This window comes from Prosopis cineraria, unplaced genomic scaffold (genome assembly GCF_029017545.1).
Source record: "Prosopis cineraria cultivar Desert tree isolate PC_DT_omini unplaced genomic scaffold, ASM2901754v1 PC14, whole genome shotgun sequence".
NCBI classification, from domain to species: Eukaryota; Viridiplantae; Streptophyta; class Magnoliopsida; order Fabales; family Fabaceae; genus Prosopis; species Prosopis cineraria.
In genome coordinates, this window is record NW_026555345.1 from 26,769,791 (window position 1) to 26,792,558 (window position 22,768).

The window sequence follows — 22,768 nt, forward strand, 5'->3', positions numbered from 1 at the left end:
TATATTAAATGGTGGAAAGGTTATTTAAAGTGAGAGTATTTTATTTTTAAAATATATATATATATATATATTTAATATGAATAAAATTAAAAAACTTGTTGAAGTTTTAGATAAAATTAATAAACTTTAAGATTTTTCTTAATTTCAATGAAAATGTTAAGAATGACTTATAAGTAAAACTAAAAAGAGTATATTTTAATAAAATAATGTACATTATAATTAGCAATTTAGATATATGGTACCTTGTATTTTTTTTCAATTTTCTTGAAATACTTATGTAATTATATTTCTAATAATTATTATTTTAACTAATAAAATTATTAAAAAAATTAAATATACATTTATTTTGTAAAAAATTAAATACCCTTATGTGATCAACCAATGAATTTGTAGGCTATTTTTTTTTTTTTTTTGCTGTCGAGTTTTTAGGCCAGTTTCGCCCCTGCCTGGCTAGTACCATCGAACACGAACGCTCTCCCTCTCCCTTGCCGAACTCCCCAAGGCCTGAGCTCACCCCCTCGTCAGTCGCGTTCAACGCTCCCCACTCTCCAGGAGTCCAGGTTGACGCCGGCTGCTTGGCTCGCACTTCCGTTTGAACTCCGAGAGCGAGAAGTGGTACCCATTCTTCCTTAATTTCTCAATGTCTTTTTTGCACTCTCCTTGTGTTGCTTTTATTTCCTCATTTCTGCACTTTATTTTGCTGGTTTTTTGATACTTCTTTGAGAAGGAAAAAAAAAAAAAAAAACAAAGTGCTCTTTCAATTTGTCACTGCTCTTGTCTCCTAAAAAAAAAAAAAAAAGAGGATAGAAAGTTACTCCGTCCATCTGATTTCATTTTCTTGGAGTTGGACTCCTTTTGATGTTATTTTCCTGTTTGATTCCAAAACATAAAATGATGATCTCTTGCTTGATTTGTGTTGGCACTTGGCATGCTAAGGAAAGCTGTTTAATCGCTGGTGCAAGATCGGAGGTTGATAGACCTTCAAATTGCGTAGATTCACATCTTTGTTGAAACTTGAAAACATACATTTATGCAGTGTATATTATCTGTCACTGTTTAATTTATCTCTTGACCCATTTCAAGTTTTGTTTTGACTTTTATATTTGGATTGTTATATTATGGATTTGGAGGTTATATTATGGATTTCATATTAATATTTATAATTTTTCATTTTAAATGACATTTTTATGTTTATATAAAAATTTAATTAATAATTTTAATTATATATTATTTAAAGTATATTAATTTATTGTTGATCGGTTCCACTCTGGTTCTACTGTTTCGGTCTGGTTCTTGGTTCCAACAGGGAGCGGCTTTCCTTTTTTAATCCATTTTCCCGCCATTGTTGTCCCCGTAAAAGGATTTTTTCCCACCGAAACCCACCGTCTGCATTGAGACGCGGTCACGGAGATGAGTGCTTCGGCGACGAGGAAGAAGGTTCAGCGCAAGTGTAAGATCAGAGGGTACACTCTCAAAGTAGATGCTCTTGATGAGATCCTTTCCTTTGTAAGTCGATTTGATGCTGCTGATGAAGATGAAGCTATCGATCTCCTTCTCGATCAGCTCGAACACGAATCTCGTGAGCCTTAACCTTGAAAATCTTTTACTTGTATTTTCGATTACAACTCCCAACTAATCCTTTTGGTTGCTAATTTCTTCAAAATGGCAGTAAAATCCGCAATAATCGACAAAGAACCGGTGCATCGGGTGGTGAGCCTGCTGTTAGAAGCCGAAGCAGCAGCTGAGGAAAGCTCTGATGCTGTTGGGATTGGTTCAGTCTTTCGCGTCGTTGATGCATTCTTAGTCCCTAAATTTCGATACGATCCTATCAAAAAGCAATTCTACGAGTATGTTTCCATTCTGGGTCTTTTCCGTTATATGATTTACCTTTTGTGCTGAAGAATTGCTGGGAATTTCAATACCTCATCTACAAAAACTATTGAATTGAATTGAATTTCAAAGTCTGTGACTGTGACCTGGATTCTAACTGACAACTGTATAGACGATCCTATAAAAGTATGTCAAAAAGAAGTTTAAGGATTGTGTAAAAGAAACAGTCTAACAAGATAGTAGAAGCTAAGCAGAAGTTTGAATAACTGCTGGGCACCCCTTATATGCATTATGGGTTTTTTTTCTTCTGGAAATTAAAATTTGATGTTGTTATGAGTTGTGTCTAGTTTTTGGTGGTTGTAGGATTTAATATGTTCCAAATAAGAGAAAGCTTGATAATTCTCAAAGGTTTCCCGTGCAACCTAGTGCCCAGCGAGTTGTGTCTATGTCCTTTTGAGAAGTTATAATATGATTTTTTATTACATGTTCTTGTCTTGCTAATAAGACTTGCGTATCATAAGGCAAAGTTTAGGCCTTTGATTTCATGTCTTTAATTCCAGGCATACGAGCAGCTTACCTATTCATGGGGAAGCATCAGCGAAAGCTGCTCTATATAGGGACAGATTTCTGTCACTGTTCCAGAGGCTATCTCGTGATCAGCATTTTGCAAAGCCAGCTTTTGATTCTGAGTCTTCATATTTTGGAAGCTGTGAGGTACTACTCGATGCACCAACCATTTATAACTTCCAGTGACTCTTTACATTTGATACTAAAAAAATTGACAAATGTCCTTCATTCACAAATTTTAGCATTTAACATGATGAATTTGTTCTTAGAGAGGATAAACATGATCTTAAAATGCAATGACATGTTTGGCAGATATCTCCCATCCAATCTCTGGTTGGGCAAACGGGTAGAAGATGGATCATGGGAGTGATATCACAGCTGGAAGATGGGCATTTTTATTTAGAAGACCTAACTGCTTCGGTTGAAATAAATTTATCTACTGCTATATCCTTTTGTTATTTGAGAATAATAGTTTATTGGAAGAGCTCTATAATTGCTTAAAGTACCTAAACTACGTTTTCTTGGGAGCAAAATAATACAATGAAGAGTTTAAATTGTTGCATAAATGCTCCATTTGGTACTAAGGAAGGAAAGGGATCTTTTTTCCTTTCTCTTTTTGCAATGTCTATTATACATTTGCTATTTTTACTCAATAATCTTTATCCTATCTCCTTTTTTCATTTTTAAAATAAGAACACGAGGGTCAGTCTTAATCTTTTAATTTTTTTTTTCATTTCATTTTCTTTTCTATTCCTTTTCATCTTTGCCATTCATTTCCTTTTTGTTGTTATTTCTTGGATGAGGAACAAGAACATCTGATAACCTGCTTTATGTTGGTGGATCCAAAGTATGAGTGTAGTTCATGTCTTGTTAGTTTGTTGCTAAGTGATTGGAGAACTTTGGTGCAGGGAGATGAAGATGAATTCGTTGTATATTCATAATCTTTTATGTTTTCTTACGCTGAAACTTGGGCAACAATGCATACTCTGCTAAAAGGATTGTGTAGCATTATTAGTTTCTTTGACAAGTAATACAAGATAACTACAGGATTCTTTACAGAGAACACCATAATTGTGGCAGAAGGTGAGATGCTGGTGGGGGGTGTTTTTCAGGTTGTTAACATCTCCTTTTCTACAGCAGCTTTATTTGTCCTTGGTTTCATGATATTGATAAAACAATTATTTGGTTTTGTAAATACTTTTGTTCAGCACTCAGATGTATTTAGGATGAAAAATTACTGCATATCGTGTCAAGATTCTGGTTTCCCTTTACAATATCTCTCCCCCTTCCAACTGTAGTGTACATCCTTAGAAAAGAAGGCTGAAATCATGAATGCGGAATTCAAGTAATAAGAATGGAACTAGAATCCTGAATAGGGAATGGTTTATAAGAGCATGCAGAATAGTTTGAACTTTCAAGTCATGCATGCTATTATTAATAGCATTATGATTGTGCATGGAAGTTAGTGGCTTATGAATAGTGATAGAATTTGATGGATATAGCTTGCTTTCGAGCTATGTGTTTTGTTTGTTGCATTGGTTTTTTTAAATGTTTGTTTTATTGTAAATTGTAATGTCAGTACATTCCAGTATAGAATACACCTGTGCAACACATGGGTTAATGTTCTAGTTATGAATGAAACTATAAGTTGGTCCAATTGTGAGGTGAGTTAGCTGTAGCAATATTAGTATACGTTATAAATTTCAAAGGTTGTTGTCTATGTTTGGTCAAACTAATAATAGAATTAAAATTTTTATTATGCTTCTTGGATTGGTATTTGGTAGGACATGATGCATCAGCAAACGTTCATTTTGCCTTTGGCCCTTTTCTTGTTTCTACCTCCAGGATTTTCCAAGTTTCTCTTCATTTTTACCAAAATTGTCATCGTTACCTTTGAAGTCATATGTTTTAAGAAGAATGATTCAAACAAGCAACCGGAATATATGTTGGCATCCCATGCATATTGGCTATTGATGAGTTCAATGGTTTCTAGTTTGCTCAGAAGCAAACAACATCTTGATTGACACATTCTTTGCAAAGCCTTGTACAGTTTGATGACACAAGTCACTGATATATTTCGTTTTGTTTAGCTTCATTTAATTATGTTTGCATGCACATCTTCTTACTTTTCCTTAAAGCGTTCTTTAATATTATCATTTTGATTTTTGGATTATGGATATAGCCCCCTGTTTTTTCACAGGTTTTAACATGCGGATTCCCTCCATTGGAGGACAGAGACAAGTCACTAAAATTAATTGGGGGGCATGACTTTTTCGGAGGCGGCACTTTTACTAAAGAGGAAACCGTATCCTGAACATACCTTACCCTCATTTGGTTGCCACTGATATTTATACCTTTCCTAATGTTTTGCCTTTGTTAGATTCACCAATGAAATTGTACTTGGCCTATACTATTTCAATAGATCAGACTAGGAGAGATGGAAAAGAGGGCAGTGAATGACATGTTTGTTATACTGTCTGATATTTGGCTAGACAGTGAAGAGGTGATTGGGATCTTCAATCTCTTCTCTTTAGTTTTTCCTCCTTTATCACCTTCCGTTTTAGAAGTGTCTTGATATAATCTTGATGCTGTTTCTCCATCGAGAAGGCTATGGGAAAGCTGAAGACTGTACTGGATGGTTTTGAGAGTGTGGAAGTGGTCCCTTCCTTATTTGTTTTCATGGGCAACTTCTCTTCCCATCCATGTAACCTTTCCTTTCATTCTTACTCAAGCCTCCGGTGAGTTCGACTTTGGGTTGATTTTATTTCATGTGAGCTGTGATAAGAAAAGCAGCTCATTAGAATCGCATAACTATGATGCATTAAAATTGGTCTAGTACTTAGGACAATTAGTTCTAACTACTTTGTTATGGTTACATAAAAATTTGTTTTGAGAATAAAACTTGTCATATACTTCAACCTGCAGGTTGCAGTTTGGTAAGCTAGGGCAAATGATTGCTGCCCATCCACGGCTAATAGAGAAAAGTCGATTTTTGTTCATTCCAGGTCCTGATGATCCAGGTATTTGACTTCATTTGTAATAATTATCTCTTCCTTTTCCGTGCATCATATCACTCTGCCTTTTTTTTTCCAGGTCCTTCAACAGTTCTACCTAGATGTGCTCTGCCAAAATATTTAACCGAGGAGCTCCAGAAGCAAATTCCCAATGCCATATTTTCAAGCAATCCTTGCAGGTTAAGGTTTTGTCTAAATAAGATTTTATGAGATGTCTTCAGCAGCTCCGCCTGTTTGTGCTTGCTATTGCAGCTGATGAAGTGTTTGATTGTTCTTACCGTTTAAGAATTGTGTGGCCGCAGGATCAAATTTTACACTCAAGAAATTGTATTTTTCCGCCAGGATTTGCTGTATAGAATGCGCCGATCATGTTTAATGCCACCTTCTACGGAAGAAACTGATGATCTCTTTCAGCATGTAATTTATTCCAGTGTTTTCTGCCATTTTTTCATTAATTAAACGACTTTTTTGGATTCACACCCACTAACCACAAGATTTTGAATTTCTGTTGCAGCTGGTTGCTACCATAACCCACCAGAGTCATCTCTGTCCATTGCCTCTAACAGTTCAACCCATCATCTGGAACTATGATCACTGCCTATATCTTTATCCAACTCCACATACGGTACTAATAGTTTAGTCTTGTTAAACGATATCAAATATTGCTTTGCGAACTACCTCGATGTCATACTTAAATTTCTAGGGATGCCTTTTGGGAAATGGGTTGCTAGCTATCATGAACTTGCGAGATCCTTAAATGCTAGAATCTCCAATTTATCAGTTGTATTTATCTTATCCTCAATGAAATAAGAAATTGCAGTTTGCTGAAAATGAATTTAGAGATGGGTAGATGATAAACCCCGACTTTGCATCCATACTCCTTTATCTGACTCGAGCAGTAGATAATTTACATATTTAATTCATTGCACTCTAAACTTTTGCGAATGTCATGTATAAAGCTTACGATTTGAGAGGAAATTTATTGGTACCTTTTCAAGTGGTCCGAACTGAAAGGAATATGATGTTTTTTTTTTCTATGGGTAAACCTGGCATTTGATGATTTCTTGTTGATGCCCTTGCATGCGGTAATGAGGTATGTGATTTTTTTTTCCCGTCAATATCTCAGATTGTGAGAAAGTTTGTTTTCGTACTTCTGTTTCTTGATGACACTATTTGATTTCGTATCTATCTCACATCTTTAGCCTTGACGGTCTGGGCTATTATGTAACAAGGGTAGGATGACACTGATTTTTTCAAGTGGCTCATTTGATTATAAAAACTGGAAGATCTGTAAGAACTTGACAGAGAAGAGAGCATTTCCAATTATTTCAAATACTGGAAAGTGATTAGATGCTTGTTTCACTGTTATCCTGTGATGCAGATAATATTAGGAGACAGAAGTGAGCAAAAGGCTTTCAAATACACAGGAATCACTTGTTTTAATACCGGTTCCTTCTCAATTGACAGCACCTTTGTGGCCTACAGGCCATGCTCTCAGGAAGTAGAATTGTCAGCCTTGTAAGCTTTGGAAAATTTTCCTTCGGTTCATCAGCCTATAATCTCGGCATCTCAGAGACAAGTGATTTATACATTCTTTAGCAAGTGAATGCAGGGCAGTGTACGGAGCTGGAAATTGTGTACTCTTATATTTTTGTTTGGAGAATTGGGACTGTAGCTTCCCTATTACTGCATAACTTTATTACCACCTTGCTAATCAGTGGAAATTGTTGTACAGTAGGACCAGTTTAGGGAGGATACTACTGTTTGTGTGTTCATTGAATTGTTATGGGGCTCTAACAAACAATGTTATCGATACATTATGGCTAAACAAAAATTATTTACATTGTCGTGAGAATACTTTATGCGTTCAAGCAGCCTGTTATCAATTGAGGACAACAAAGTATGAGTCAGTAGCTGATTCATGTATGGCTGGTTTGGTTCACTGGATCAAATGGAATGTAATTAAATGTAATGTTAAAGGAATGAAATGAAATGTAATGATTATTACATGGGTTTGTTTGGTACGTTACAAGATGAATATATTTTTCAAGAGAAAAATACCAAAAGAGTTATGAAAGGACATTTTTAACCTTAATAAAAAAAAATCCAGATGTCTTCCTCTCTTTTCTCGACAATGGCTTTCTAGCAACATCACAATCACCTATCTAACACCTTATGCCTACGTAGACCACACCAGTAACATAATCAAACCCAAAAACCCATAAATTGAAAATTCAATCAAAGATGATGAGGATGTGAGGAAGATGCAAATGAAAAGTTGAAATCTGGTGGCGTGAGATTTGAGAATGAGAAGTCGAAGATGCAAATGCTTGGAGTAGAGTGTAGCAGTGGTGTTGGAGTTTCATGAGTGAACTATTGGCGTCGAGGTAGGCTTCAGATAGATCACTTATCTTCAACTGCAATGGAAGAGGTGTAACGATGGATGAGGGAAAAAGATGTCGATAAGAAAGGAGGTGGTTGAAGGAACATCTAGAGTCGAACCCATTTCTGTGGGAGAGGATGGCAATCGAAGAAGGATGAGAGGTTGGAAGATGCTGTCAATGAAGGAGGGTGAGGGTGAGATGCTATCGCCTATCGATATGGAAGAAGGGGACAAGAGGATGAGGGTATTTTGGTACAAAAGAGCATTTCGGGTAGTGGGAATGGGGATTACACAAGCCTAGCTATGTAATCCTGAATACATCATTTAAGATAATCCTCTTTACATGATACAATCTTCTTTACATTACAATGGACTAACCAAACAACATGTTTGAAAGGAATGAATCAATATTACATATAATCCTCTTATAATGAATCGAACCAAACAGACTAGTAGAGATAGTGAAAATTATATAGCGAATTATAAATTTGCCATCAATTTTTACATGTGTAGAGCTAATGGGATTGACATGATAAGTTAACTTGAACATCTTGATCAATTGTTATTGTCTTAGTTTTTTCATGTTTAGTACTAATTTTTTTTGATTTATTTGAACTAGCTTGTTAAACGTGGATCAAATTTTTGGTTCTAGTCTAAGAATGCCCTAAAGTTTCATTGTTTTTTTTTTTTTTTGTAAAGATGCAAAGTGAGAGATGTGTTGCAGATAGTGAAATATGAGGATAAGATTGAGCCATTGGAATTCAAGAGATGAAAATGGAGTATCACTTATTAGTTAGTGGTGGCCATGTGTGAGGTTTCATGATTTAGATAAGTCAAATTCATTTAAATTATACTTAAAATACTTGAACATATAAAAAATTCATATAGTTAAGTCCAATTTTAACTCATCAAGCTTTTAATTTTATTCGAGCTAGTTTAAATACTTGAATTGTTAAATATTATTACTATTTTTTTGCACTAATCTCAATTTTTATATTAAAAAATTAATTTTTTTTCCAGCAACATAACACTATAACATACTTTTTTTTTATCTTTATTAAAATGAGACTAAATATTGAAAGAATAAAGATAAAAAGTATATGAAATAACTTGTATTTATTTGCATGATAATATCAACAAAGGACTTTGGATAAAGCTTACTTTCTTAGAAGAATTTTTAATAATTAAATATTAATAAATTAATAAGTAAAGTTATTGTTTTGATAAATATTGAATCCATCTAAGATTCTTATAAAATGTTAAATTCTCTTTAGGGTCATTCATTGATATTTTCCCCTTTTTTTTAATATTTTAAAAAATTTCAAAATAAACTGTTCTTAAAACATAAAAACTTCGTGAAAACAAAAGTGAATGTTAATTTTATTATTGAAGACAAAAAATTTAAGTATTTGAGTTAAGCTCATTGAAATCTGCGCCTGATTTCGCTTTCTTCAGATGACTCGAATGAGTTCAAAATAAAAAAAAATTAAAATTCTCAAACCCAACCCTAAAATTTTTTTTTAACTTGTTTAGATTGGATGGAATTTGACGTGAATTATAATCGTGGGTCATTAAATGAGGAAGAAGACAGTACAACTGAAATAAAATGAAGAAATTCGAGTATTTAGATTGGACTTGGAAGCCTGGCACGGCCGTGAACAAATTCCGGTGACCAGCAAAACGCACCGGCTAAGAGGAGAAGAAACCCAATGCTACACTGCGGACTTGCGAGTTGTGAATTGCGATACATCTTCATCTCAGCCTCTCCTCTCTCTTCATCTCAGACGGTGCCTCTCCTTCCTCTCGCTCTCGGCCTCGCGAATCACGATCTCAGCAACTCAGCCTCTTCTCCCTCTCGGCCTCACAATCTCAGATCTCAATCTCTCAATTTCGACGAGGAAGTCGCAGTACTCTCGCCCCTCGGCCCTCGCTCATGATTTCAGATTGTCGGCGTCTCCTCCCTCACGGTGCTCACCTATCAGCCAGCTCGATATCAGCGACAGTGTCTCGTTGGACTCCTGTAGCTGCTCGCGACGGACTCCTCTAGACAGAGAACCGTGGGTACTCGTTCTTGCCTCTGTCACGGTTCTCAATCTCGGCTTTAGGTGCTCCCGCCTCTATCTAATTCTTTGATTCTTATCTGATTCGGCTGCTTCTTGTTTAAACTGATTATTCTCTATCTGATTGACTGATTCTCTGCTATGCCTCTATCTCTGCTTTGTTGTTTGGAGCTTAGATTATTCAGGTAGTTAGGCTTGCCAAGGCAAGAACTTCATCATTTAAGTCAAATAAGAATATATTTGTGCAACTCTTTCAGGAAGAATTTCATATCTTGGACAATTGAATGGCTGTTTCACCAAACAGATATCGTTGTAGTTGACCATGGCTGAGCCACACTGTTGATTTCTTCTGCTTTATATGGTGCTATATTACAAAAGAAAAATAAAGATGCTACTCTGTTTACTTTCATACTGTCTGATAAGAGTTTGGAGAATTCAATTTTTGAGAGGATGTCATGCTCATGATTTCTAGAGTCAGTGAGAACGAGAGCTTCAACTCTAATGTGGGTAAAATTTCTAGGTTAGCGCGTGAAGCCGGTAAAAGGGAAAAACGAAAAAAATCCTTAGTTGAGTCATTTGCCTGAGGCTAAGCTTCCAGCGAATCTGGTCGGAGAACGGAGACGATCTTCTGAGCCTCGGAGGATCTCACTGCTGAACTAAACATGCTGCGCACTGCTACAGGGCATGCCGTCTCCAGACTTCCCCATTTTCTTCCATCTTCTTCCTCTTCTTTCCTTCTCTCTTCCCCTAATTCCCCCCATCTCAATTTCTCTGCTCTTTCGCTAGCCCCAAATGCAAATAACATCGACGACGCCGTCCTTTCATTTTATAGCTTGCTCCGTATGCGACCCCCACCTTCCATAATTCAAATTAATAAGCTTTTAGGATCAATTGCCAAGGCTAAGCATCATCGCACTGCTATCTCACTTTTTGCACATGTGGAGCTCACGGGATTCGCACCTGATTTAGTTTCCCTGAACATCTTGATCAATTGTTGCTGCCAGATGGGTCAGATGCATTCGGCTTTTTCGGTATTGGGGAAGATTTTCAAGATGGGCATTCAACCGGATCTCATAACTATGAACTCCCTGTTGAAAGGACTCTGTATTAAGAAAAAGATTGAGGAAGCGCTGGAATTTCATGACAAACTAAGGTCCAGAGGATTTCAGTTAGATAAAATATGTTATGGGACCTTGATCATTGGGTTACATAAAACTGGAAAAACAAGGTGTGCCATCAAATTGCTCAAACTGATGAAGAGACAGGGAATCAAGCCTAGTTTGTATATGTATAATGCAATCATTGACGGCCTTTGTAAAGATGGACATGTAACAGAGGCATATGAATTGTGTTTTCAAATGATTGAGCATGGGGTTTTGCCAGATATTATTACTTTCAACTCTATTGTTCATGGTTTCCTTAGCATGGGGAAGTGGCAAGAAGCTACTCAAGTTCTCCATGAGATGGCATTGAAAGACATCAAATTTGACGTTTATACTTTTAATATATTGGTTGATGCATTTTGTAAAGAAGGAAGAATAATAGAAGCCCAAACTGTGTTTGGTATGATGATGAAATGTGGTGAGAGACCTGACATGGTAACTTATAATACTTTAATGGATGGCTATTGTGCGGTGAATAAAATTAATGAGACAAAGGAAGTATTCAATAAGGTGGTTCAAAGTGGTTGTACTCCTGATGTAGTTTGTTATGGTATCTTGATCGATGGGTTATGTAAGGTTAAAATGGTTGATGAAGCTATGGATTTCTTTGAAGAAATGCGTCGCAAAAACATTATTCCCAATAAAATAATTTACAGTTCTCTTATTGATGGTTTGTCTAAATCAGGGAGAATGCTGGCTGCGGAAGAACTATTTTTTGAGATGCTTGGCCATGGTCATACTCCTGATATAATCACATATAATATTTTATTAGATGCATTTTGCAAAAGCGAGAATCTTGATATGGGGATTGCGTTAATCAAGAAAGTTGTTGGCAGAGGAATTTGGCCTTGTGTATACACATACAGTATACTTATTGATGGTTTGTTTAAAGGTGGTAGGCTAAATGATGCGCGAGAGATATTTTGGTACCTTTCAATGAAAGGCCGTCTTTTAAATGTCTGCACTTATAACATCATGATCCACGGCCTTTGTAGAGAAGGCTTGCTTGATGAAGCTATGGCCTTGCTTCCAGAAATGAAAGAGAATGGCTGTCTCCCTGATAAAATTACATGTCATATACTTATGCAAGCTCTTTTGGAAAAAAGTGAGAATGATAAGGCAGAGAAGTTTATTCATGAAATGATTAGTAATGGTCTTCCAATACGATAAACAAGGTCAGATACTCCATTTTTAATTTATGTTATACTTGTACACATGCCAATTTTCATTTAATAGTTAGCAAATGCTTGTTTCTTTCTTGTTAAAATTGTTGGACTATCATCTGATGGCTTGAGCGGTGCTGAAGAAAAGAAGTATCGTTCAAAGCGTATGTTTAATATATCCATGTGGACTTTGTGTTTGTTCCCATTGTTTAAATTTCTTTTTCCTCTCGAGTCTTAACATGACTTGGCTCATTCTTCCTTTGTGGCTTATGTCTTGTTTAATTTTTTCGACTCTAATGTGCATCTCAGCTGTTGTTTATGAACTAATATTTTATTAAAGTTGTATCTCAAATAATTTGTTCTTGGATTCCATAATCTAAACTGTCATTCCCTTTTCAGAATATTATGGACCATGTAAGAAGTTTATTAGGTTGCTTCATGTTGAATTTATTTAGAGCACAAGCATGAATAAACGTTCAGTAGTTTGTATCATATTGGTAGAGGTTATGTCTGCTGCAACAGTTTCCAAATAGATGTTTATTTTGGCGAACTGGTAAGTATATTATTTTGTGTTCGTTAACTCTAAATCACAAAACACTGCCAAAAATTTTTTGGCTACCCCTTTCATGATTTTTCAGGAAGATGATCAGATCATTTGGAACGAGCATTCCAGCCGGGCAATTTTCAGCTAAGGTTGCCTTTTCTCAGCTTTGTGATGATTATGGACCCAATTTTCAACTAAAGTTGTCTTCGTATTCTCTTAATCATACCTTTCTTCAGTGCAGCTTTGCTAGAGCCGTTTGGTTGGTTCTTCTCTCCTTACGCTCTGATGAACTTGCACCTGATGACATTTCTTCATGGCCTAGGGAAATGATGCTGCTTCTTTCTTCTTCAAAAGAAGACCTTCTCAAAGATATCATTGTCATTCTTCATAGTCTTTGGAAGCAAAGAAATGAGATACTTTATAAAGGTGGTCCAAAGTCTCCATCTCATCTTGGTCCTTTGATCTCATATTACCATCAACTACATCTCCACCCATTTTTCGCTCTTCAATCCTCCTCCCCAGATCCCGAAGATTTAGTCCGCCAAACGTCTTGCCTTCATCTCAAGATTGGACCTGAAGAATCTATAGGAAAAAAAAAATGAACACGCTTCCTTTATCTGGATTCAACCCTTGCAAGGCAAAAGTCTCATTAGACATTTCAAGTTGTGTCTCAAGTTCCCTGTGATTGCTGGAAGCAGCGGTAAATCTGCTCTAAGAATGGCTCATATATGGATCATTTATGTATATCCCACCACTGAACACGGGGGATGTATTCTGTTTATCCAATGCTACACGAAAAAGCCTTATCTTGCCATCGATTGATAGGTTCCAAGATGAGTAAACAGAAATAAGGAACATAAATCTCTTTTAACATATAAAATTAGAATATAACTTAATAATATTAATAAGAGAACATAAAACTGATATAAGAAAGTAAAAGGAATAAATCTATCAAGATGATATAAAACAAAAATTTCGTTCTATATTTTGCTCAATAATCACACTTAGGAAAATCTATAAAGGGTCAAAAGTCTTAAAAGTATGTTTTATTTATGATATGCTTGCTTTTAAGTTGCTAAACATATTTATAATGATAAATATAATTTAAAATAATGAATAAAATTTACATAACTAAATAATTAAATAAAACTGAATAAAATCTTCTAGAATCTATATCTTTATAAAATACTAAATAAAATTTAAAAAATTAAATATTTGAATAAAATTTAAAAAATTAGATATTTGGATAAATATCTAAATATCTATATAAAATTTAAATAACTAAGTACCTTAAAAAAATCTAAACAATATTATTAAATAGAAAATATCTAAAATAAATTTAAAATAATATTTATTTATAATATCTATTTTCTCATATCACTCTTTTTCTCATAACTCTATCAATATTCCCCCTTAAAAATTTGCCTTGTCCTCAAGGCAAAACATAAGCAATGGCTTTCTTGTGTATTTAGAGCTTGAGATGGAAGTAATAGATAAATAGCAGCATTTTCAATGTGGATTTCAAAAGGTCAAACAAGAAGCTCATGGAAACTTTAAGAATAAAGTTGTAGTTAGACCCACTATCCACTAAGTCTAAGACCTGGCATTCAAAAAAGCTCATTTGAAGCTTTATTGCAGATATGTTGTTTTTATCTAAAATAGCATTGAGGGAAATTTCAACCTCATAAGGTTTCATCTCCATGGTTTTGTCCTCTTCATGGTGAGGAACAATTTCTTCATCCTCCTTTGTAATTTCAAGAGGCAAAAAAGATCCATTGCAATGATGCCCATGTTTGATAGTCTTACCATAGCTAAAACACAATCCTATCTCTTATTGTCGCTGCTATTTGGCTTTCATGGAAGCCATTCTAAATGTTGGCTTGTGAGGCAACGAGGTTGAAGTTTTTGGCTGAAGGAAGTTTGAAGTCAATGCTAATGTCTCTTTGAAGTCACGTGCTATTTGATAAGGGACTGAAGGAAACAAAGGCTTAGTTTGGTTTTGTTGAGCAGTTTTGAGCCTGGAAGAGTTTTTGGCTTTTAACTCATATTTAAGGGCCAACTAACAGCTCAATAACATGTCTTAGGTTTATGAATTGGACATCATATTTGAGCTTCTCCTTGAGGCCTTTGATGAAGACTCCCAAGAGGCAATGTTCCGACCAATACTTCACACGAGTAGAGCACCTAGCAAATTCCAAGCAATACTCCTGCATGAAACCAGTTTGCTTAATGCTACATGAGAACTCGTCTGGGTTCTGATATTCTAGAGGCTCATAATTTTCTAGTAACACCTCCACTAATTCTTCCCAATAGAGGATTGTACGTTCCATGTTAATTGAAGTAAAGAAATCACAAGCATCTCTCTCTAAATGCCTTAATGCAATATCAATTTTGAAGTCTTTAGAAGTGTGATAATATCAAAAATAATTTTTACCTTCTAAAATCCATGGTTGTGGATCTCCACTATCATACTTGGAAAAATGTGTTCTAGAAGATGGAAGATAATAGGATGGGATGGGCAGTAAAAATGTGGGTTTGTGAAAAAGTCGTGCAGAATAGGTAGGCACCATATTTGGATCAAATAGCTTTGATACTAAATAATTGGTTCCAAGATGAGTAAACAAAAATAAGGAACATAAATCTCTAACTTCATAATATTAATAAGAAAACATAGAATTGATAAAAAAAAAAGTAGAAGAAATAAATCTATTAAGATGATATAAAATAAGAATCTCGTTTTATACTTCTTTCAATAACTACGCTTAAGAGATTCACCAAAGAGCCTAAAGTTTCAAAAGCTTGTTTTATTTATGATATGCTTGCTTCTAAGTTGCTAAGTATATTTATAATGGTAAATACAATTTAAAATAATAAATAAAATTTAAATAACTAGATAATTAAATAAAAGTAAATAAAAACTCTCAGAATCTATATCTATATAAAATACTAAATAAAATTTGAAGAACTAAATATTTGAATAAAATCTAAATAACTAGATATCTAGATAAATATATAGATATCTAAATATCTATATAAAATATAAATAACTAAATACCTAAATAAAATCTAAAATATTATTAAATAAAAAATATTTAAAATAAATTAAAAAAATATTTATTTATGATATTTATCTTTTTAAATTACCCATTATCTCAGAACTCTTTCATCGATCTTCACTGAAAACTGTATCAAAGATCTACACAACACAGCGACATTGCCTTTGCTGGGAATTTATTTTTTTTGGCAATCTTTATATTTCCACTTTCACTAACGGCAGTTTTTGTAATCGTTATTTGGAAGGGTGGCCTCCAGTTTGTAACCTCATTTTATATTAATGAAATTGTGATGAGATCCCATCGGGCATCGGCTATTGCTGACAAAACTCGCAGAAGGAGATACAAAAGCTGGCAAAATGGCAGAAAAATGTCGAATTACTGGTCTAGAAGAAAATACAAGGGCTAGAATATGGCTTTTGTCGGTGAATGGTAATAGGTACATATTTTATAATTAAATAAATATAAATTTTAATTTTAATTTAATTATATTTATTTAATTAATATTTTTATACTTTCTTCTCATCACTTAATTAAATACAAAATTTAATCATATCTTTTTTTATATTTTGTAGGAAAATAATAGATTAAATAAATAAGAAAATGAAAAGAAAATAATATATATACGTACATAGAGAGAGAGAAGGAACAACGCGGCAAAATCCCACGTCTAATTCAAGGAAGCACACGTGTGTCTGTGTGGAGAGAGAGGCAAGCATGCATTTTGAAAGAAGTTTTATGGGAAAAAGGTCAAAGATATTATAGATATAGATATATATATATATATATATATATAAATCTCACATTGATTAGGGGAAAAAAAAAGAAGAAGAACCTTCACTTTAACTATAAATATTCCCTCCATCAAGAAAGAAGGAATTCAATCACTTATTTGAGTATCTCAGAAACTTTTTTTGAGATATTTAGAATTCGTAGAAGCATTTTGAAGGTTGAAAGTAAGATTGTTAAGGAATTCTATAATTTATAATTATTTCTTTTTCACTCCTTAATTTTTTCTGTAATCATTTTTTATGATTAAAAATTTTAGAACGGTTTTATTTGATTTTATTATGTGTTTCTAAACTACCCAATAGGTAGGAATGTAGCCCAATTGAGAGCTAGTTTTTTATTTTTTTTATTTTGACTCTTTGCATTTATATTTATGAATATTTTTATTTTTTTTAATTATATTTTTTTCTCTTATTCTTTATATTAATTTAATGACCGGCCATTATTTAATCAAATTTATGGATAATCTTGATGGATTGAGAGGTGAAGAGAGAACCTAGATCTAAAGAAATAAACATAAACAATTAAACTAGAGATAGTTCTAGAAATTTGTGATAATTTAAACTATAGTTTCATGGTTTAATTAGTTGTTTGGGTATTGTAGAAACGAATTTAAATGCTAATTCGAAAGGACTAATAATTTGGGAGAATATTATAACATTTTAGAAATAACTGTCACTATAATTGATCAGAGTCAACTCAAAGGATAGAAACTAGTAACTTATGGGGTGAATCCTTTGGCAAATTGATGCTTATGCTACAAACAAAAATTTATTTACCCAAATACTGCACTTTTAAAAATATTTCTCTATATACTATAAATTTGAAACTCGGTTTATATTAAACTAAATTTTAAATTTTTTTAATCTTACAGTACAGAACTCGGTCCATGCTAAACTGAGTTTTGTACTTGTATATGAAAAAAAAATAAAAGATAAAATGTAGGCTTAGGCTACTTTGCACCCCACTTCTTCTATCTCTGCACGCTCTCCAATGATAAACATTAATACGTGGTTGCTTTTTTGCTTTCAGTATATGCTCTCTCTCGCGCTCTCTCTCGCTCTTCTCTCTCTCTCTCTCTCTCTCTCTCTCTCTCTCTCTCTCTCTCTCTCTCTCTCTCTCTCTCTCTCTCTCTCTCTGGGTAAAAAGAACCCAACAATGTAATTGAATATATCTATGTGTATATATAATATAAATAATATTTTATGTATAAAAAATTATATATTATTTTTTAATTATAATTATAATAATTATATACTTCAAAAATTATAAAATGACTACATAATCAGTAACAACATAAAATTACATAAATTTAAATCATAATAAGTAATTTTAGGGTTAGATTGTTAAAGATCATTTTTCCTTCACTGTTTTTCTAACAACGTCCTATACAGTGGACCAATATCATTTTTAAATACTTTATCTGCTAAAAAATAGAAGATATTTTTAATCTTTTGAAGTATAATTATTATTTCTTACCAAAAGTACCCTCATTTAATAAATCACTGTATATTTATTTTAATAGTCTAATTTTTTTCAATTGAATCTCATTTCTTAATAAAATAATTACTCGTCTTCAAATTAACATTCTCTTTTCATATTTATTCTTATTTAATAAGGTGTTTCACCCTGAAATAAATATAAAGTAATTTATTCAATAAGGGTACTTGTGATAAAAAATAATAATTATATTTCGAAAGATTAAAAATGCCTTATATTTTTTAACGGATAAAGTATTTACATATGATATTGCCCCACTGTATAGGACGTTGCTAGAAAAACAGTAAAGGAAAAAAATAATCTTTAACAATCTAACCCCAAAATTATTTATTATGATTTAAATTTATGTAATTTTATGTTGTTATTGATTATGTAGTTATTTTATAATTTTTGAAGTATATAATTATTATAATTATAATTAAAAAAATAATATATTATTTTTTGATACATAAAATATTATTTATATTACATACATACATATATAATATATATATATATATATAATTTCATTGTTGGGTCCTCTTTTGCCAGAAAAAAAAAAAAGGAAAGAAAAAACATATGCTAAAAGCAAAAGAGGCAATCACATATTAATGTTTATCATTGTAGAACGTGCAAAGACAGGAAAAGTGGGGTGCAAAATAGCCTAAACCTGCATTTTATTTTTATTTTTTTATATATAAGTATAAAACTCTGTTTAGCATGGACCGAGTTCTGTACTGCAAGATTAAAAAAAAATTAAAATTTGGTTTGATATGAACCGAGTTTCAAATTTATAGTATGTAGAGAAATATTTTTAAAAGTGCAGTATTTGAGTAAATAATTTTTTTTTATAGCATAAGCATCAATTTGCCGAATCCTTCCCAATGCTTCAAGTGATTATGTTTTCATGATCATTATTTTTTTAATTTATTTTTTATTCTTTATATCATTCATCAAATTATTTAAATTAGTAAAAGTGTAACTTTCTTGTAGGTTTGACACTTAAAATACTCTGAATAATTTATTACTATGATCTCGTATACTTGCGAGAGCGATCAAATGGACCTATAATACTTCTTTGAAAAAAAAACCCTTCAAATTATGTAATTGATAATTTAATCCTTTGAAATGTTATAATATCAATGAAGTTTTTAGAGACCTCTTTGTCAATAACTTTTTTTTAAAAAATTATTTTATCCTTATTAAAAATAACAAGACTCAATAATAATTTTTTTTCTGTAAATCACAGTAGTTGAACAAAAAATTATAACTTATCAAGTATAATTTATGTTATTAAAAAAAATCTACAATAATAATTTTTATTCTATGAATCATAAGAATTGAACAAAAAATTACAGTTTGTTAAGTGTAATTTTTATTATTAAAAAATAATTTTTTAAAATAACAAATTTTATTCATAAGTTTTGTTTAAAAAATCACAATTTTTCTTCAAAATATTACAAGAATTAAATAAAAAATCACAATTTGTCAATAAGGGTAAAATAATTTTTTTAAAAAAAATTATTGACAAAGAATTTTGTAAGAATTTCATTGATATTATAACATTTTAAAAGATTAAATTATCATTTATATAATTTAGAGAGATACTATTATTATTATTATTATTATTATTATTATTATTTTGTTTTTAAATTCATTACATTTCTAACTATTGGAAATATTGTACGTCAAACATGTTTGTGTTGCCCAAGTTTGAATGGACTTAACTTTTGAGTTGATTTGCAAAACTGTAGTACTTTCTGATTTTCCTATTCACTGTTTGCTTATTACAGGCACACCATACAATGCAATATGCAGAAGTTCAAAGACTTTTAGGTTGCTTTTATTCCTAGTTTTTCTGTTAAATTTTGCAATAGTCACCCTTTTTTTTGGCCAAAAGGAATATTCATTTGTTAAATACAAGAATATGCCATGGGATTCTAAATGTCTTCTTAGATTACAAGACAAGGTGAAATACTTCATTTTATAATTTTGTGCCCATATAAATGTAGAGTTCACTTAAATGCTTAGCACATGATTGTTTCTTTTACGCTAAAAAATTTACACTCCACAATAAACTTTCTATTGTTAGAGAAGCTTTTGATCTGTTCTAGTAAAGGATTTATTTTTATTTTTATTTTTATTTTTATTTTTTTGTGTTCGCTACTGATATGATGCTGCTTATCTGGACATATTGCAGAAGGAAATATAATGATAAAAATGGAGGAGTGTTTGCGGTTGTGACAAATGACTTGGATGAAGAGAAGCAAATAGCATGTGCCAAGCTAAGTTGAAGAACTAATATTGGTAGCGAGGTAAGTGAATGTTCTTTTATCTGTAGTGCTTAGAAGTTAGAAAACCAAAGTATAGAGTGTATGCATGGCTTATTTTTATTAATAAATGAACTATAAGTTTCTTATCATTGTTTAAAAGTATTGCTGCCATGTCAGTATTACAAGAGCAAACAAACACAGAAGAATCTGATTTTTGCTGCTACTGGCAAATCCAACAGATTGAGGATGTGTTTCAAAATGAGGAATTCAAGATTGTGGAGTTTGTTTGATGAGTGAACTTCCAGTGAACCACTCTTGTGGGTTGCCAATGCATGCGCATATGCACGCTCTCACAATTCGTCAAGATTCCTATTTAAGTACTTCACACTGGTTAATGTTTTTGTACCTATATTTTTTTTCTACAATTTTTAATGTAAAAACAAACATGTGTGCAAGAATTTGAAAAAATGGCTGTAAATAACTTTTGTCGTGTGAATATTTTATCATATTATGTACTATAAAAACAAAAGAAACAAGAATTTATTTTAAATCCTCCCGTCTGAATTATTTCACAAAAATAATATTGGGAGAAAGTATTATAATACAATCTATTTCATTTATTTTGTTACTAATTTTTTTTTTCATTTCTTTGACAAGAGAAAAGAAAGTTGTGCTCGTAATATGTATTAGAGTTATATAGGATACTTCCTCCAGCTTTGATAAATCCTGCTTTTTCTGCTAACTTGTTCTCTTGCAGGTTGGAGGATTGGATTTGCTGGAACATAAGAACTGACAGAGAGAACTGGTTGAGTCTTCTGCTATATTTGCTGGTGATTTTGGACCGGAAACGCCACAAGTATCATCCATACATGTACACTGCGACTCCTGGAGGCACTGAAAATGCTATGAGGTGCTCAGAAATGGTTGAAGTAGTTGAGTAGGAGGATCACTATGACTATAGCTCTTGATAAATTTATCAAAGATGAAAATGATTTATTTAATATTATGGATGAATGATTACAGAGGGACCGTTTCATTTTTGTAGGTTGGCCTGGTCTATTGCTCTTTCCTTGCACCTGTTTCGCCTTGGGAGGTTGGTTCACAGGTTAAACCTTGGTAACTTCATGGTATAACGTCAACAAAGCAGGGTTATGTCAAATTCAACACATGGATACTAAGTGGAAACCTCCCAAACCACATTGGATTCGAGTTGTTGACGTTGATGCATCGGTCCTTCAATCACTCGGAAGGTAATTGAATTGCTGGCTTTATGCATGAACTGGATAATTGCTGAAGGATCCAAGTGGTTAAATTGATTGGCCTTGAGAAAATTCAGCTGTCAATCTAATTATGCGCGACATTGCTACTGAACATCCTTTTCAAGAGGAGATTAACAATGCTGCGTCGAGTTTACTTGATTTCACCAAAGCTGAATTGCGTTTTTCGCCCAGGAATGCTGCACTCTGTGCTGATCAGCTTGCTAAAGCTGCCCACGGGACTGATTCCCAGCTTAGAATTTTGTTGCTTTGAGGCTTGTAGGAATGATTGTGAAGGGGGCTCTCGTCCAGTCCCTTGTTAGCTTTCTGTTTTAGTTGGAGTCTTTTTTCGAAGTTTTTCTTGTAACTTGCCTTACTAGTAAAAACCAAAAAAACAAAAAAAACACTTCCTTGCCTTTTAACATATAAATCGGCCTCTAGAAGAATTTTATGGTCTTAAATACTCTTTTGGTTTCTTTTTTATAAATTATTTTTATAAATCTCATCAATACCAATATACAAAAAGTACAAAGAATAAACGTATGTAAAATTTCAAATATGTCTTTATATAATAAGTTCAAAAAATCATATTATGTTACTTTTTTTATTCATGAAGAATAATTTTAAAAATATATTACAAATATTATTTAAAAAATTGTATTGTGACTTATAAATGGAAGTAAATAAATATTTTATAATATCTCTTATAAATAGAATTGGAGAGAGTATAACTTACTTCACAAAAGTTTGTGGAACATTAGTTGTTTTATTTTAAATATTCTTTTTGATCTTTATTATAAGGTAATTTTTAAAAGATTTATTTGGTGTTTAATGTAAAATACTTGATAAAGTATTAATTACATATTTTTAATACTATTTCTATTTAGATTCATTGACCATCAGCGAGAATATAATGTAAATTTAAAAAAATATTTAAATAGAAATAAAATTAAAATTTTATTTTATTTTCAAGTGAAGTTAATAACTTAACTCTCATTGTTTTGGTAAGGTGGTTTAAAATATTTCATAATAAAGATTATCACTAGAGAGGGTATATCATTCTTCTCAATTTTCAATGAGGGAGATAGGAAGATAAAGATTTTATTTTTAAAATTTATAGTATTTATTAGGAGTAAACATAAAAATTAAAGTAATTTTTAAATAGTCTTAATAATATAACTAATTTTCCTTGAT

The 22,768-nt window shown here is 32.4% G+C and overlaps 2 protein-coding genes across 4 annotated transcripts; both read left to right on the top strand.

Annotated features, from left to right (window-relative positions):
- The first annotated feature begins 473 nt into the window (after positions 1-473).
- On the top strand, positions 474-7,252 carry LOC129292164 (DNA polymerase epsilon subunit B). Of its 3 annotated transcripts, none has more exons than XM_054929705.1 (14): positions 474-615; positions 1,307-1,579; positions 1,670-1,847; positions 2,391-2,544; positions 2,710-2,841; positions 3,432-3,509; positions 4,598-4,702; positions 4,820-4,900; positions 5,005-5,135; positions 5,323-5,417; positions 5,491-5,590; positions 5,714-5,828; positions 5,926-6,036; positions 6,793-7,252. In XM_054929705.1, exons 2-14 carry the CDS (start codon positions 1,411-1,413, stop codon positions 6,931-6,933), a joined length of 1,590 nt encoding a protein of 529 aa, XP_054785680.1. In that variant the 5' UTR covers positions 474-615; positions 1,307-1,410; the 3' UTR covers positions 6,934-7,252. The 3 variants fall into 3 exon arrangements, with proteins under 3 accessions (XP_054785680.1, XP_054785682.1, XP_054785681.1); XM_054929707.1 differs by having other exon boundaries at positions 6,879-7,252; XM_054929706.1 differs by having other exon boundaries at positions 1,361-1,579.
- Positions 7,253-10,696: 3,444 nt separating this feature from the next.
- LOC129292424 (putative pentatricopeptide repeat-containing protein At1g12700, mitochondrial) lies at positions 10,697-12,187 on the top strand. Its single transcript, XM_054929976.1, has one exon. The coding sequence runs from the start codon at positions 10,697-10,699 to the stop codon at positions 12,185-12,187; it is 1,491 nt and encodes a 496-aa protein (XP_054785951.1).
- Positions 12,188-22,768: the final 10,581 nt, after the last annotated feature.